General features: G+C 45.8%; 1 protein-coding gene across 6 annotated transcripts in view; it reads left to right on the plus strand.

The window, feature by feature from the left end:
- Positions 1-17,742, plus strand: part of AFF4 (ALF transcription elongation factor 4) — an 80,718-nt gene that overhangs the window by 42,571 nt on the left and 20,405 nt on the right. For 4 of the 6 annotated variants that reach the window (XM_065555908.1, XM_065555910.1, XM_065555909.1 and 1 more), the window contains 7 exons: positions 1,752-1,788; positions 4,002-4,050; positions 13,320-13,340; positions 14,134-14,188; positions 15,404-15,441; positions 15,794-15,956; positions 16,612-17,526. In XM_065555908.1, the coding sequence (XP_065411980.1) occupies positions 1,752-1,788; positions 4,002-4,050; positions 13,320-13,340; positions 14,134-14,188; positions 15,404-15,441; positions 15,794-15,956; positions 16,612-17,526 (1,278 nt within the window). The remainder of the gene's footprint in view (positions 1-1,751; positions 1,789-4,001; positions 4,051-13,319; positions 13,341-14,133; positions 14,189-15,403; positions 15,442-15,793; positions 15,957-16,611; positions 17,527-17,742) is intronic. The other 2 variants (XM_065555911.1, XM_042850871.2) reach the window with 1 other exon arrangement.

Here is a 17,742-nt window from a genome sequence, read left to right on the forward strand (position 1 = left end):
TCCTTTCCTAAGTAGTCCCCTGGGAGATGATACTGCTGGAAATAACTTTGTAGCTGTAAGCTTGTGCTTTTACTTGTCTGAGTTTCTTAAAGTGAAATGTGTTCAAAACCAAAATAGATTATTGGAAAATGGATTTAAAACAAAATATATCTTCATCAAAGCGCACCCTCAGGGAATGCTATGGTGTGACTTAAAAACATTTAAGTGACACCAATGGATAATTGCGCAGACATTGTTTTATAGCAGTCACAATGTGTACATAGGAAGAAACAGATGTAAATTGCTATTTGTATGCTCACCCCAGGACGGTAGCTGTCTACCAGTGCTATTGAAATTAGGCAGCACAATAATTTTCCCACTATCCTGTTTTCCATTTTGAATGATAGCCTACCGCATTTGGCCTGCTGACTACTTTTGGCCATGGAGGCAAAAAGAAACCAAATAGATAATCATTCTGACATTCAGTATGTCTGAAATATAAAAACCCGTCATTGCTTTAACCTTTTTCATGTTTCCAAAGTTTATCTGGTAATTATTTATTGAAGCTGGGAATATGTCACAAGGCTTCATTTTGAGTTAATTTAAATTTTTACTCTTTTTTTTTTTTCTTTGACCAAAGAAGCAATTTTTAAAATAAAACCTATAAAACAAGATATCTTTGGGAAGAGGGAATCTTTAGCAGAACACAGTGAGCTTTGTACACTGCAGTGAAGAACTCCAAAGAAATAAAACCTCATGTATTACTGCTTCAACAACTTACCCTCTGCAATAAAAAATTGAAAAGCTGTAAAAGATTTTTAAGAACATCTAAACATGTTGTGTAAAGCCCTTGTTTGTTCAGAATGTTTACAGATACCATTATGTACATGCAGCACTTCAGTGAGCCACTTGCTATGGGAGGTCAGTTTACAGGCTTATTATAGAAGCTACAACCCACTATTGGTAGATTACTTGATTCTTCTTGGCAAACTGGTGAAAGAATATTTGAATGAAGTATACTAGATTCAATTTCCTAAGTAATGCATTTCAAATTGAGTCATGCATTTTCAGCTATTTCATATTTGTAGGGCCAAAGCTGGACTGCTTTAAAACAAGGTTATGGTCAGAAAAGGTGACTATATAAATATGACATTCTTATTCGGCAGTCTGCTCCCTGTACCTACTCAGTCAGATCTGTTTATTTAAGTTTTGGTTGGTTTTTTTTAAATTACATTTAGCAGGATTGACTTTGCACTACTGCGTGGGGGAGAGCTGGATTTTCTGAAATTAATCCGCTTCTGGTGCCAGGGTCTCTACTGCTGATGTCAGAGCCAGAATGAACATGGCTTGATTTTCATGGCTCGATTTCCATATAATTTGGGTATATAATTTACATAAGTGAATGAGTCTAACTTGTGAGCACTGCTAAGATAATTGTACATGAATTAGGTGTCAAGTTGCATGGGTAACTGGAGGGACAGATGGGCTGGTGTAGGAGGGGAGTATGGGCAGGCCTACTGAAGTAAGTCCCTGTGCTAAGACCATGAGCTTGGGCTTGGGCTTGGAATGTCTTTTGGGATAGGTGCAGGGAATTTGAGCCCAGAGGAACAATCAAGTACCCTCATTCCTTGCTTGTGCTTCACTCTTCTACTTAAGTCCTAATATACTGCAGTAATTTAGAAGAATAGGGGGCAATATGATTCAGCCTTTACTTTCATCATTAGTTAAAACTCCCTTTTGAAATAATCGTATGTAACTTTTTATTCCCTTAGGAGTCTCAACAGTCCACTTTTGGCACTGGAGAGCAGAGTGAGTATTTAAAGTAGTTTCATATATTTTAAAAAAATATTTATATAAAATGTTTTCATGATGATTAACGTCCCAAATGCCTCTTGGGCTTCTTAGATTTTTTTAAATCTACATCTTCCAGACAGATCACACAGGTTAAAACCCCAAGTTAGCATTTCCATATTTTCTTCAAGTCTTACTCTATAAAACAGATAATTGGCTTTCTTTTACAAGTCCTGTTATATGATCTGAAAGGTAATGATTAAACTGCATTGTGGTTGCTGGCTTCTAGAGGAAATACCTAGCTGTACCCAGTCATATTACTGTAATCCTCCGAAAGATGCTTTCTCTTTAGAGCTGATTGAAAATCATAGTGATAATTGTATGTGAAAACTCGAACGTCGTTTCTGAAAGTCTGATGTCCAGCAGGCAAATTAATGTGTGTAGTAGAATAAAGCATAGGTTTGTTTTATAGCTGGGGACAGCAGCCAATCCACACTGTAGCTTCCCCTTGCTGTGGCACTCCATGCTCACCTTATTGGGCATAATTCAAAATGGAGAATATGGTAATATCAGGAACTCCAGGGTATGATTATGCATATGCTCACTCTCTGCTGCTACCAGAGTTCTTTTCAGAATTTGAACAAAAGCAACAAAGCTCTTGTTGAAATATGTCTTTCCTTTTCCACGAGAATGACTCAAATGGATTATTTACAGGTAGTGCATTTAGTGTGATTGAAACACAGCCCACACTTGTTCACTTCCATCAGGCTTTACCCTTCATACCCCAAATAATTAATCAGATTAAGTAGTAAAAGCAGAGAGAGACTTATTCTTATATTGACAAGCCACTTACTCTAAACACACAATAAAGAGAGGAATTAAGGAAATAAATTCAAACACTTAATTAGAAAACCCATTGCTATGGTATATGGGCCTATCTATAAATGCTTCATATAGAAATGCACTGTAAAATGGAGAGGAGCCAGCCTGATCAGAGGCTAGGAGTGATTCTCAACTCCTAAATATTTCATTGAAAACCAAATTATGACCACTTCAATTTTGACTTCTGTTGTGGTGCCCTGGACAGAAGTTAGGAATTTAAAGTGACCTACCTTGATTGGTCAAAATGGTGGGACCCTTACTCAGCTACTGCAGAGCTGAGTAGGGATGATGCTGAAGCTAACGTTAACATGACGCTACCGGCTGAGTAACTCCATGTCTCTACATGCAGAAAGCAGTAAATTTTTTCTAGAACAGTGTTTTTAACTGAGAGAAGGAAAACAATTTGTTCTTTCACAGCATTCAAAATAAATGAAACTTACTGCTGTCTTAAAAAAAAATAAATCACTTGAAATAAATACACAGCAAAGAAAAACCCATGTCTGGGCTGTGCCTGCTGACTTTGGCTTGTGGGGTTTGGGCTGCGGAGCTGTTTCATTGCTGTGTAAACTTCTAGGCTCAGGCTGAAGCCCAAGCTCTTGGACTCTGCAGGGTGGGAAACAGTGCTGCAGGCCCAAGTTGGTTGGAACGGGCCAGCTGCAGGTTTTTCTTTCTTGTGTAGACATACCCTCACTGTTCTTGTTGGTGCAGTTGCCTGCTGTGCTAGCCTTTCACCTCTGGATCTTCTAGTTCAAATCTAGGTAAGCTGATATTAGTGAAAAGCAACAGAGGGTCCTGTGGCACCTTTAAGACTAACAGAAGTATTGGGAGCATAAGCTTTCGTGGGTAAGAACCTCACTTGCATCTAAAGAAGTGAGGTTCTTACCCACGAAAGCTTATGCTCCCAATACTTCTGTTAGTCTTAAAGGTGCCACAGGACCCTCTGTTGCTTTTTACAGATTCAGACTAACACGGCTACTCCTCTGATACTTGATATTAGTGAAATAATCCTGTTAGTCCCAGTCTAAATCATGTATAACTACACGAAGCAAATAGAACAATTCAACATGATTGGCTCTGCTTAAGAGAACCATAAAGCAGGCATAGAAAGGGTGTATTGCATATCAGGGTTGAGGTGAATTGATGGAACTGTGTGGGAAGTTTGCATAACACCTGCTTGCATCGTATCTGGCTTACACCAGTTGTGTTAGTCCCTCCATTCCTCAAGTGCTAAATTCACTCAACCATTCTTGCCTCCAAATTAATCTAGGATTTTTATTTCTTGTAACTTTGAAGTGTCTTATTTTGCTGTTCATTTTTAAGGAGTGTTCTTTTTTCTTTTTCCCCCCCAGAAAGATATAATCCCTCATCAAAAACGTCTAATGGCCATCAATCGAAATCGTAAGTTGCTCTTATGAAAAGATTAGAACATCCTCTCCAGTATTTCCCAAACTACTATTTCTGAAGTGTTTTTGAAGGATTTTGGCCCATTAAGATGACTATAGCTATTTCTCCACACTTTAACGTGGATATAACAGTTCTTCTTCGAGTGCTTGCTCATGTCCATTCCCTATTAGGTGTGTGTGCTCGCCACGTGCACCGGTGCTGCAATTTTTTTCCTTAGAATTATCCGTAGGGGACTGGCTCTGGTGCCCTCTGGAGTGTCGCCCACATGGCGTGGTATAAGGGGCACTGCTGGCTCTCCCCACCCTCAGTTCCTCCTTGCTACCAGTGATGGTGCTGGAAAATCTGCTGCTTCGGCTAGCATTTTCGTTCTCTTTCTTGCGAACTTTGAAAACCTGTAAAATAGTTTTGTATATAGTTAGTAGTTTCTTAGTTAAATCCTTAATAGTTGTCTTCAACTCGTCGTTAGTCCCGAATGGGACTCAGCCAGGGGAATGGACATGCCCACGTCCCCAGGCTTTAAGCCCTGGGATCACTGTAAACGGCCTATGCCCGTCAGCGATCTGCTGTCTAAGGTGCTTAGGCGGGGGGCACATAAGTGACAGGTGCCATATCTGCAAGTCCTTTAAACCTAGGATGAAGAAGGAGCGCAAAACTCGTCTAAGGGCGCTCCTAATGGAGTCGGCACTCACTCCGGCACCGGAGCAGCGGTCCGACTCCGCACCAAGCACCGTGGCCTCCATGTGCAGTGCTCCGTCGGCGCTGTCCACGGCTCCGGTCATGAAGTCGAAGAAGAATGTGAAGGGATGATCTCCTACAAAGAGAGGGCTGGAGCTGAGCCACGACCCATGCCGGGCAGCTCAACACCCCCTTCAGGAAGTCAGGCTCCGACTCAAGTCAAGCAGTGCAGCTCATCCCATACTTTGCCTGTGACTCCGGATAGCGGTGCAGGCCATGACCAGCTTCAGGTGCCATCGATGCCCAAAGCCCTTCAAGCAGCTCAGGAAATTCTGATGCTACTGGTGCCGCCCACTCCGGCTCCAGCAGTACCCCAGTCTCTCGTGGAAAACCTGCTTTAGGACCTAGGGTATGTGTCCCTGTCTCAGTAGCACTGTTCCCCATCGAAAGTGACGTCCTGCCATCGCTTGCCCGTGCGAAGCAGTCATGCCTCAGACTAGAGTGGCAGGCTCAGCAGATTTTCCCCCCCCTTTGGTCCCCACACTGGAGGCACTGATCAAGGGATTTGAGGTGTTCCTTGCCAGTGGATTGGCGCAGACCCTCTGGGGCACATGCCACTCAACAAGATCTCTGGGACTGGCCCCGACCATCTCCCAGGGCCTGGTACCGATCACTGGACCGATCATGGAACAGAGACCGCCGATCACCTGGTCATCATCGCCTGTCTCCTAGGAGGAGATCGCCCTTCTCAGGAGGTTCCTCCCGACAGCCGGCCCATAGTGGCTCCCAGTCCCATTTGACATCCTGGTACCGGTCGAGTAGCGAGGCGTGGATCACTGCGTGTCTGACGCAGATACGTCAAACACAGTCGGTCTCCAAAACCCTGACCGAGACACCCGACTCGCTCGGACAGGTCAGCTTCGGGTCCCAGCAACCGACGCTGGTTCGGACAAGAGCCACCACTCTGCCCGTTCCTGGTCACCCGGTACTGCCGCTCCGCTTACAGCTCCGGGACGGAGCGATGTTCCCTGACTGCGGGACAAACCCTGGTACCTGTGGTGATGCCAGCATCGATGGCACCAAAACCGGTTCCATGGCCCCGAGCGCAGTGCTGGCGCCATAGTACCCATGGAACCCTTGGGAGTTCACCCAACCATCCCAGACTGCCCGATTGGTGTTGGGAGCCTCGGAGAGGCCAGCGGCCTTGGTATCCCCTCCCCCTCTGGTTCTCGAGGCTTCGAGGAATAAGACCCCACAGGTTCAGGAGTTCCCAGGAGAGCAAGCTGCTAGACCACCAATGGGTGTGGAGGTTCCCGCAGCACTGGCATTGTCCTCCTCATTGCCAGACAAGGCTATCACAGGGCCCAGTCACCCAGTTCCTCAAGATGACACCAAAGTGCACCAGGAACTTTTGAAGAGGGTTGCTTCCAACCTGGGGCTTCAGGCAGAGGAATTGGAGGAGTTATCCTTTTGATGTTCTCTGTTCCTCGGCTCCTTCCAGGGTGGCCCTACCCCTTCATGAAGGGGTTTCCAAAATCACTAATGCCTTGTAACAGACCCTCTCTTCCTTGGCCCCCATCTCTAAGATGGCCGAACGCAAGTACTTTGAGCCAATGAAGAAGCATGAGTACTTGTACTCCCACCCTGCCCCCAACTCCCTTGTGATAGAGGCGGTTAACCACAAAGAGAGGCGAGGACAACCCAGGGCTACCCCCAAAAATAAAGATTCGAGGAGGCTGGATCACTTTGGACTTAAGATTTATCCATTCTACAGCCTTCCGCTGAGAGTGGCCAACCAAGCCCTCCCTGGCCGGTATGATTTCAATATGTGTCCAGCCATGGCCATGTTCGAAGGGTTGCTTCCCGAGGCTTCCAAGAAGGAGGTCTAAGCGATTCTCAATGAGGGCATGACGGTGGCCAGGGCAGCCGTCCAGGTGGCATTGGACTCCGCTGCTGCCTGCACCATGGCTTCCGCTGTCTCCATGCGGCGAGCTTCCTGGCTGCTCCTCTCTGGGTTGTCCTCTGAGGCTCAGCCGTCCATGCGGGACTTGCCCTTCAGCTGAGCCTTATTTGCAGAGCAAACGAACAGCAAGTTGCATGGCCTCAAGGACTCCCGCACCACCTTGAAAACCCTGGATCTGTACAGCCCAGCCCCGGTGCGTAATGGTTCAAACTGTAGCAGCCTCAGGGCCAGGAGAGCCAACCTTGGCAGAACCAGCCCCACAAACGAGCCACAGGCAACAAGCAATATGCAAGCTACCCACCTCCACCTTCTGCCCAGTCGGGCTCAACCCGTGCCAAGCAAGGGGCCAAATGATGGGTGCGCCCAAGGGCGACCTACCAGACTATTCCCTGGATCCATCTGTCCCAGTATACACCAACCACCTTTCCCTTTTCTTCCTTGCTTGGACCAGTGAGTCCTCAGCACAGTGGAACAGGGTTATACTCTCCGGTTCCTTTCTTCTCCCACCTGCCTTGACCATCCCTCTTCAGGGACCCCTCTCACAAGTGTCTCCTCGCGCAGGAGGTAAAGGGGTTGCTGCAGCTGGATGTGGTGGAAGAAGTTCCTCTTGAGTACAGGAACAAGGGGTTCTATTCCTGGTACTTTTTAATCCCAAAGGCCAAGGGCAGTCTATGGCCCATCCTGGACCTGTGAGACCTCAATAAGTACCTAAAGAAGCTAAAGTTCCACACGGTCTCCCTGGCTTCTGTTATCCCCTCCATGGATCCGGGAGACTGGTATGTCACCCTCAACTTGAAGGATTCATACTTCCACGTAGTGATCTTTCAAGGACACAGAGGCTTCCTCTGGTTTACGGTGGGACCCCACCACTACCAGTTTGCGGTCCTCCTGTTCAACCTGGCAATAGCACCGAGAGTGTTTACCAAGTGCAGGTCGGTGGTAGCGGCTTACCTCAGGCACTGGGGTATCCAGGTCTACCCATACCTTGATGACTGGCTTGTCAAGGGCAGTTCCAGGTCTCAAGTCCAAAGGGATGTTGTGGTGCTTCAAGCCACGTGCCGCTCTCTGGGCTTCTGATAAATGACACAAAGTCGACGTTTGTGCCGGTGCATAGGATAGAGTTCATTGGAGCAATCCTCGACTTGACCTGCGCCAGGGCGTTCCTGCCACGGGACAGGTTCCATGCACTGACTAACCTCATTGTGGAAGTCTCCACGTTCCCTCTGACTACAGCCAGGGCCTGTCTGCGCCTGCTGGGCCACATGGCAGCGTGCAGTTACGTGGTCCGCCATGCCTGGCCCTGCAACAATGGCTGGGTATGGTCTATTTCCAGTCTCGGGACCCCCTGGAAAAGATCATTACTATTTCCCAGGCGATCCTTCCCTCGCTGTGATGGTTGACCGACCACAGGACAGTCCTGGAAGGGGTTCCGTTCGACAACCCCCCCTCACTCCATCGAGCTGGTGTTGGACGCTTTGGACCTCGGCTGGAGTGCATATCTCGGCGACCTCCAGACACAGGATGTGGTCCCTGGAGGAGGCGAAGTTGCACAGAAATGTCAGAGTTCCAAGCAGTCCGTTTGGCGTACGGAGTCTTCCTGCCCACCTGTCAGGCAAAGTGGTCCGAGTCCTGATGGACAACTCAGCCTCAATGTTCTACATCAACAGGCAAGGGGGAGTGCGCTCGTTGGCTCTTTGTCAAGAGGCACTCCATCTATGGGACTTCTGCATCAGCCACGAGATCCACCTGGAAGCTTGACACCTTCCCGGCATCAAGAATATGTCGGTGGACCACCTCAGCAGGGATTTCTCTCACTATGAGTGGTTGCTCCATCCAGAGGTAGCCTGCATGACCTTCCAAAGGTGGGGAACTCCCCAAGTCGACCTGTTCGCTACCAGACAGAACAGAAAATGTCACCGTTTTGTTCTTTGCAAGGTCTGAGCAAAGGCTCCCTCTCCGATGCCTTTCTCCTGTCATGGTCAGGGAGCCTGTTGTACGCGTTCCCTATATTTCACTCATCAGCAGGGTCCTGGCAAAGATCAAGAGACAAAACACAGGTTGTTGTGATCGCCCCGGCGTGGTCTTGCCAGCATTGGTTCGGCACGCTTATGAGCCTGACAGCAGGCCCTCCATGGCCCCTGGCCAATCAACCAGACTTGCTGTCACAGGATCACGGTCGGCTCCTATACCCCAACCTCAAGTCCATCCACCTCTCGGTGTGGAGGCTGTGTGGCTGAACCCGGAGGACCGGACCTGTTCAGAAGGAGTCCAACAGGTCCTCCTGGAAAGTAGCAAGCCCTCAACTAGACTGACTTACCTGCCAAGTGGATGAGGTTTTCCCGTTGGGAATCCGAATGGGGCATCTCTCCTTCGCGTTCCTCCATACAGACTGTCCTGGACTACCTGCTCCATTTGAGGAACCAGGGCCTGGCGCACTCTTCCATTAGAGTGTATCTTGCGGCCATCTCTGCTTTTTGCTCGCCAATCCAAGGACAGTGTTTTCCCATGACATGATGATCAGATTCTTGAGAGGGCTCGAGAGACTCTTCCTGCAGGTATGGGCTCCTGTCCCGCAGTCGGATCTTAACTTAATCCTTTCTAGGCTCACCGGCCTGCCCTTTGATCCGCTGGGTTCCTGCTCCTTTTCCCACCTGTCTTGGAAGGTCGTGTTCCTGGTGGCAGTGACGTCGGCGAGACGGGTCTCTGAAATTTAAAGCCTTGACCGTTTATGGCGTTTCTGAGGTCTTCTACGAAGACCAGGTTCAGCTGTGGCCCAACTCAGCCTTCCTGCCAAAGGTGGTATCAACCTTCCATATGAACCAGGACATCTTCCTCCCGGTGTTCTGTCCCAAACCGCACAGGACCAGTGAAGAGAGACCTCTTCACGCGTTGGACGTCCGAAGGGCCTTGGCTTTTTACTTAGAATGTGTCATGCCTGTCCGTAAATCAACTCTTCGTTGCTACGGCAGACAGGATGAAAGGTCTTCCAGTGTCCTTGCAAAGGATTTCCAATTGGATCACCTCATGCATAAGGACCTGTTATGACCTGGCGGAGGTTCCACTGCCGATTGTCAGAGCCTACTCAATGAGAGCTCAGGCGCCTTCGGCGGCCTTCCTGGCACATATCCCTATCCAGGACATCTGTAGAGCTGCAACTTGGTCCTCTGTTCACACTCATTATGCCATCACTCAGCAGGCCAGGAACGACGCTGGGTTCAACACAGCTGTGTTGCAATCTACATGTCTGTGAACTCCTACCCACGTCCAGGGGTACTGCTTTGGAGTCACCTAATATGGAATGGACATGAGCAAGCACTCGAAGAAAAGACAGTTACCTTTTCCATAACTGGTGTTCTTCAAGATGTGTTGCTCATGTCCATTCCACAACCCGCCTTCCTTCCCCACTGTTGGCGTTTCTGGCAAGAAGGAACTGAGGGTGGGGGGAGCCGATGGAGCCCCTTATACCGTGCTACGTGGGCACCACTCCAGAGGGCGCCAGAGCCGGTCCCCTACAGATACCACTAAGGGAAAATCATCCAGCACCAGTGCATGTGGCGAGCGCGCACACCTAATATGGAATGGACATGAGCAACACATCTCAAAGAACACCAGTTACAGAAAAGGTAACTGTCTTTTCTTATGTAGAATCTTAATTCTTGTTGATTACCAGAAAATGGCTACCCAAGCCCACGTGAAAAGGACACTTTCCAAAATAGTCTCAAATTTTATGTCACCAACTGCTGGTTCACAAGGGCACATGTATGCACATTGCTTTTCCTGCTCTCTTTTTTTGTTGTTGAACGTTAGCAGGATATTTAAAGAAGATTTCTATTCTTGGGATTTCTTTGTTTCAGTACTTTGACAAGAATGAGGAGGGCAGGTAGGGTAGAGGGACTTTTTAAAATAAATGTTCATGGTTGCAGAGAAATCCAGTTACCTGGGTTGTGAAGTTATGATCTACTTTCAGCTGCTAACACAGGGGTCTCAAACATGTGGCCTGTGGAGTTATTTGCTGCGGTTGCCAAGCTTCCCTCACCTGCCACGCCCTCCCCCCCAGGGTGCCGCGTCCCTGCTGCTCTGCCTACCTCTAGGTGCTTCCTGCTGCCAAACAGCTATATGGCAGCGCTTGGCGCTTTCCAGGAGGGAGGGGGAGGACCGGGGAGCCGTGCGCAGCGGGGAGGAGGCAGGGTAGGGGATGGTGATTTGGGGAAGGGGTTGGAATAGGGGCAGGAAGGGGGCGGCGACTTTGGGGAAGAGGTTGGAATGGAGGTGGGGAGAAGTTGGGCAGGGGCGGTGCCTCATGGAAGGGGTTGGACTGGGGGTGGGGCCAGTGGCCGCGGTAGGGGTGTGTATCAGTGATGCGGCCCCTGGGCCAATGTACTAGTTCTCATGTGGCCTTCGTGGTCGTTTGAGTTTGAGGTCCCTGTGCTAACAGTTACAAAAATGGTTTGGGGGGCTCTGATATTCTGTAATCAGAGGATACAGTATGGAATATGCTTAAGGAAGCTTAAATTTGGGGCCCTGTCTTCTGCTTGAATACCAAACATTTATCATACAGGTGTTGATACAAATGTGGCAAACTATATTAAAGTACCTGTAGACCAAACATTACACTTCATCTGTCTGCTACACAACCATAAAAAAAACCCCACAGTGTAACTAGAAGCTTCTTGATTAGTGTTGTTGTTTTTTTTTTTTCCTCATAAATTTTGGTGACTTTATTCTTTATAATGAGCAAGTTGGGAGAAAATTTGACACCTGGTGCTCAAAGGTTAATTGTTCCTAGAAAATGCAAATATGTACACCAAAGTAAGTTTTTAGTGGCTGTCTGTATATTACTCCCCGGGGGCATTCTGCATCAAAGAATTAAAAATTCTGTGCACAATATTTTAAAATTCTGCACATTGTATTTGTTAAAATAATACTACATAATCACTCCAGTTTAAATTATTTTGATAACTTATTTCAAAATACCTGTCAGCAAGTATGCCTGTAACAACACAGACACACACACAAATTCCCCCAGAAGTAGAGAGTTAAAGAAATCCCTATGACCACCCAGTTCCTGTTTCTCTACCCTCTTCCTCCCCTCCCCAAACTCAGCCATGGGGGGGCCTCCCCAGCCAATACATCTGAACCCCTTGTTCCCCTATAGCCCAGTTGCAGGGCACCCCTTGCTCAGATACCTACAACCTCTGCTCCCCAGAGCCCAGCTGTGGGATCCCCCCCCCCCATCCCCACCCTCTCCAGAGCCTAGGGATCCAGAGGGAGAAACAGCCTGATGCTTGGTCCCAGGTTTCTTTCCTGTGCACTGCCGTCTCCTTCCCTCAGAGCTAGCTGGCAACTGCAGCTGCCAGGAACCCTCTAGCGCGCGCTCGCTCTCTCTCTCTCTCTCTCTCTCTCTCTCTTCCCCCCCACCCCCTGCAGTGTCTTCGGTGTGTGGGCTGGGCTCTGCCGGGTCCAGCAGACCCTAGTGGCAACTAGCAGCACTGCAGCCTATTTCTGTGGGGGAAAGGAAATTCTGTATGCACAATGTTAATTTCTGCAAAATTCTGCATTGCGCAGGGGCGCAGAATTCTCCCATTAGTATATGTAATTAAAATGCATTTATGTCCAGAAAAGTTGGTTTAAAAAAAAATTATGGGGTTCTATTACTGTGACAACCATGTCAAATTTGTCCAGTTTACAAATATGCATTTATCTACCAGTCCTGCAAAGCTGAGATCTTAGAGTGGACCTGGGTTTGTTCTTGCTTATGCATCATCTCCAAGAAATCACTTTCTGCAAAACAAGTTTTGCCCTCAATTATACAAATTCAGTTGCAAAGTCTTCAATTAGCAGTCCTTTTACTGTGTAAGTAGAAATAGAACCCATTTCTTTCTCCCATGTTTGTCCAGGCTTCACAGTGCTAACAGGAGTAAAAAATCAGTAACCCTCTGAAAAACCTGTTGTCTCTGTGACTAGATATGATTTTGAACACAGCCTCTTTACGCAGTCACTTTATAAAAAGATGCTTACCCACACTAAGTGTTAGAGACAGTAATAGAAGGATTACACCCTTTATTTTTCCTTTGCTCAGGGCCAGCGCAACTGGGGGGGGGGGGGGGGACGGCATTTCCCGCGGCCTATGTGGGGGATGGCATTTCGGGGCGGGACCTTCCGCCACCTAGGGCGGCAGAAAAGCTAGCGGCGCTCCGGCCTTTGCTCTTTTGTCATAGCAATATTTCAACAATGCTATACTTATGGTTGGGGCTGGTATTTTTGGTGGGTGCAAATCACCTATGGGGGAATTGGAGCAATTTCTGCAACTGGGGGAATCTGAGGAGATCTGTGGACAACTGCTGGAAGCCCCCATTAGATTCAGATGTGGGTGAGAGCTTGAGAGTTTATTGCAATGAATTTATACTGTTTTAAATAAATTGATAGGGCAAGATTGCACTTTATGTAGTCAGTAAACTTGTTTTTTGGGGGAGACAAACATTCAATGACCTTTTTTGGGGGGAAAAGATATATTGGGGATTAGACCCAAGATGTTAGAATGTTAGGAATTTCATTAAAACAGCCATACTGCGAAAGTACCTGCGTGGGAAACTTATTTTTTAACTTTCTCATTTTCTTCCTCCAGATGTGAATCAAACCAAACAGAGTAAGATACTGTTTTTATATACACTAAAGCCTTTAATCGTGAAAATAAAACAAAAGATAACAAAAACCTTAATGAATGTATGTCTTTCCAGTATTCAGACATTATGCTAGGATTGTGAAATAGAGATAGATATATATATTGAAACATAGCTTTTGTGACAGCAGTGAAATAAAATATGACAGAATTCTAAGGGTACGTCTATGCCAGCCGCCGAACTAGCGGATGGGTAATTGAACTTCTGGGTTCGACTTATCACGTCTTGTCTGGACGCGATAAGTCGAACCCGGAAGTGCTCGCCGTCGACTGCGGTACTCCAGCTAGACGAGAGGAGTACCGCGGAGTCGACGGGGGAGCCTGCCTGCCGCGTGTGGACCGAGGTAAGATCGAACTAAGGTACTTCGAACTTCAGCTACGTTATTCACGTAGCTGAAGTTGCGTACCTTAGTTCGATTTGGGGGGGTTAGTGTAGACCAAGCCTAAGTGTCACTCTCTGGCCTCCTTAATTCTGTTTAAACAATACTCTTGATCATTTGCATGCAAGAAGACAATTCTATAAGTGGTCGCTTGTCCTTTCACACCAAAGTGTGACGCACAATATTTTTGTATAAGGGATTCTTATACTTAAGCATTCAATATTTTAGTATTGAGTTTTGTGTACTCCCACACACAATGAACTCTGTAAACAAAGGAAAATTCCTAGTAACATTTTAGATCAGTTTATAGCCTAACACCACTTTGGAATTAATTTCTAGAGTATATGAAAAATTTATTCCTCTTTCTTTCTTTCACTCAGTATGTTGAAAGATGACTTAAAACTCAGCAGCAGTGAAGACAGTGATGGTGAACAGGTACATACCATAAGTACTAAAGTTTTAGAAAAGTTCAGGAGACACAACTGAAGTGTTCAATACTAAGTTTTTATTTTAAAAACATGCAGTGCTTGGCTGGTTGCAAATTGAACATTTGTCAGTAAGCATTAATTTAAAAGCAAGATTTTTCAAAGTAACTTTGTAACAGTACAGTATAACTACTTTTTGGAATATATAATCACTATTTGTGGGAGTCCTTGCTTCCAGTTTTGCCTTTAGACTTCCAAATCTCACTGTCGCAATTTCATATTGCCTTTTCCTCAACATAAAATGGAATAGAATGTACTCAAGAAGTAAAAACTTAGTGACAAGGAGACTTTTTCAGGATTGATTCCTCTCTCCTCCCTCCCCCCTCACATGTGGTGGCCTGCCATTTAAGGACAACATATCTTCAAAATAATATGTGGCGTAAATTTTTCCACACACCATTAATTCAGGATTGGGATTGGTGGTTGTGTCTAATGTATGTGAACACTCCCACCAAATTTCCTTTTTCTGTTACTACTTCTACAGTAGCATTGTCACTCTAGTTGGGAAAATTGATGCTCCCTTAGTTGATACTAACTCTCTATAATACAAATTGTCCTATCTTTGGCACTGATCTTAGATAATTCTAAAAATAGCCCTTTCAGGAACCTAGATGATGATGGTTGTCTGCACTGCCATTTAGTATTCCAGGTTCATTTTCTGTTTTAGTTTCCAATCCCAGTCTTTCTTGATTGATTCATTCATTCATTCAGGATAATGCTGATGAGGCATTGAGCATGGGAATAGGGCCTTCTGTTGCTGAACATCAGCCCCTTGGGCAATTGAGGAATAACACTGATAGACCCAAGTTGTGACCAGTCCTCACACAGAAAGATGAATGACACAGGGTGATGAGTAGAGAGGAATTGGAACTCTCAAAACCATAGTAGGGTGTGTAGGACTCTTTGACTTTGTCATTTGTTTGCTGTGTGAACTTGGCTAAATTTAATCTGTTTCCCTCTCTGAGGATAATATGCAATTTTGTAAACTATTCCAATGTATTCAGATGAGAGATGCTATATATGCTAAGTATATTTGTTGGTGGTGATGAGGAAGGAGTATTAGAGCTCTATTTTTGTTTTCGTCGCCATGCAGTACACAATACATAATATAATTTATGGAGGCTTCTTCCTCACCCTGGTTTTATTTATTTTTTTTAATTTACAGGATTCTGATAAGATAGTGCCAAGGAGTACACCTGGAAGGTAGGCATTCATAACTGATTTTTAGCAGTTCACGGCAAATGAAGTAACACTTGAGCAGATGAGTTTTCCTAATTTGATCTCACTGCTCTAAAAATCCATATCTGACACTGTAGACTTGTGGCTTGTGCTAACCCAAGAAGTGATTAGAACTTGATCATTGGTCAAACAGCTTTTCTCCTCCAACAAGTAGATATTTAACAGCTTGAAAAATAAAGCAGTAATTGTTTATATAAGTAATTATCATTTCCCAGTCTATTTGCTGTACTCAATTATGTAGAATTTTCTGTTAGTTTATGTGAAACTTGTATGTCTTACATAGTCTTGATTATTTTACTTTTTTGTCTTTCCCCAGCAATTCTGAACCTTCACAGCATAATAGTGAAGGAGCAGATAATTCCAGGGATGACTCAAGCAGCCATAGTGGATCTGAAAGTAGTTCTGGATCTGACTCTGAAAGTGAAAGTAGTTCCAGTGACAGTGAGGCTAATGAGCCATCCCAGAGTGCATCTCCAGAGGTAAGCTTTGATATCTGGTTTGAGTTATAATCCATCTACAATAATCCCTGAGTACCATGATCTTTGCATCAATCTTGACAGTTAAGAACTGAGCGATAGTTTGAGAAGATGCTAAATAAAGCGTAAAATTGACAAACATTTTGGAATGATTTTCAGCAGCAGTTCATCAGATATGCTAAATGAACTGTTTTAAAAAACAAACTCATTTAGCACTTGACTTTGACATGTACTTCATGCTACTTGGCTCTGAAAGCTTGGGAGACAGACATGTTCATACAGTAATACTGCAACAATGAAAAAAGTAGCTTAAAGCATGGTATGCACAAACTTCCATTTAGTCATTGATGTAACTGTGATATGGCACAATGTTTTGGGTCACACCATGATGCTGTGCTTGGGCCAACAGCATCCGCTGTGGCTCCTCTCATCCTCTGCCAGCAATCATTTGTCACTGCTCTGTGTAATCAGCCTCTCCACAGTGAAGGTATAAGAGCTGTGGCTTTTACACTGTATTCCAACACATTATACTTGGTTCATTAGCACCATCAGCTTTCTGCATAGCTGTTACCTTGGTGTACAGCACAATATTGCAGCCCTTGGAGGAAAATGGGGGAAGAAAATATATAGTGTTTAATATTCCTCCCTCTTTTTTTAGCCTGAGCCACCACCAACAAACAAATGGCAACTTGACAACTGGTTGAACAAAGTGAATCCGCATAAAGTGTCACCAGCGTCTTCTGTGGACAGTAATATCCCATCTTCACAAGGCTACAAAAAAGATGGCCGAGATCAGAGTTCTGGGAATGGGTATATGGATCAAAGTGGGTCTAAAGAATCCATTTCCTCCACTCCTGGGCGAGATTCCAAAACCACCCAAAAAGGATCGGAAAGCAGTCGTGGCAGGCAGAAGTCACCTGCACAGAGTGATAGCACAACACAGAGGAGGACTGTTGGTAAAAAGCAGCCCAAGAAGGCAGACAAGACAGCTATTGAAGAGCCCAGAGGAGGGCTTAAAATAGAAAGTGAAACCCCTGTAGACATTGCAACAAATATGCCCTCAAACAGGCATAAGGCAGCCACAAAGGGCTCTAGAAAACCCAACATAAAGAAGGAGCCCAAATCTTCCCCTCGGCCTACAGCAGAGAAAAAGAAATATAAGGCTTCAAGCAAACCTTCCCAGAAATCCAGGGAATTCATAGAAACAGATACCTCATCCTCTGATTCTGATGAAAACGAGAGCCTGCCTCCTTCATCACAAACCCCCAAATACTCTGAGAGCAATAGGACTCCTGTTAAGTCTTCCATGGAGGAGGATGACAGCTTTTTTCGGCAAAGAATGTTCTCTCCTATGGAAGAGAAGGAACTTCTTTCACCACTCAGTGATCCAGATGAACGGTATCCACTTATTGTGAAGATCGATCTGAGCCTCTTATCAAGAATACCAGGGAAGCCTTACAAGGACACAGACCCACCCAAAGTGGAGAAGAAAAATGTGCCAGAGAAGCATACAAGAGAGTCCCAAAAAACAGCCTCAGACAAAAATTCCACCAAGGGCAAAAGGAAACATAAGGTAAGTGATCAATTGAAAACGTATCTAGTCTGAATCTCTTGATGGCTTCCTACTGAGGTGAGATGGATAGCCCAGTGGCAAAGAAAGAGAGTGCTCAGTCTTGGGGACTCCTCTGGCCAATTAAGAAGTGGTACTGTTTCTTTTGAAGGGAATCTGTCTAGGCTTCAGGGTTCCTTGGACTTCCGGGGCAGGTGGCGGAGAATTAGCGTTGTGTGA

The sequence above is a fragment of the Chrysemys picta genome, chromosome 8 (genome assembly GCF_011386835.1).
Source record: "Chrysemys picta bellii isolate R12L10 chromosome 8, ASM1138683v2, whole genome shotgun sequence".
Classification (NCBI taxonomy): domain Eukaryota; kingdom Metazoa; phylum Chordata; order Testudines; family Emydidae; genus Chrysemys; species Chrysemys picta.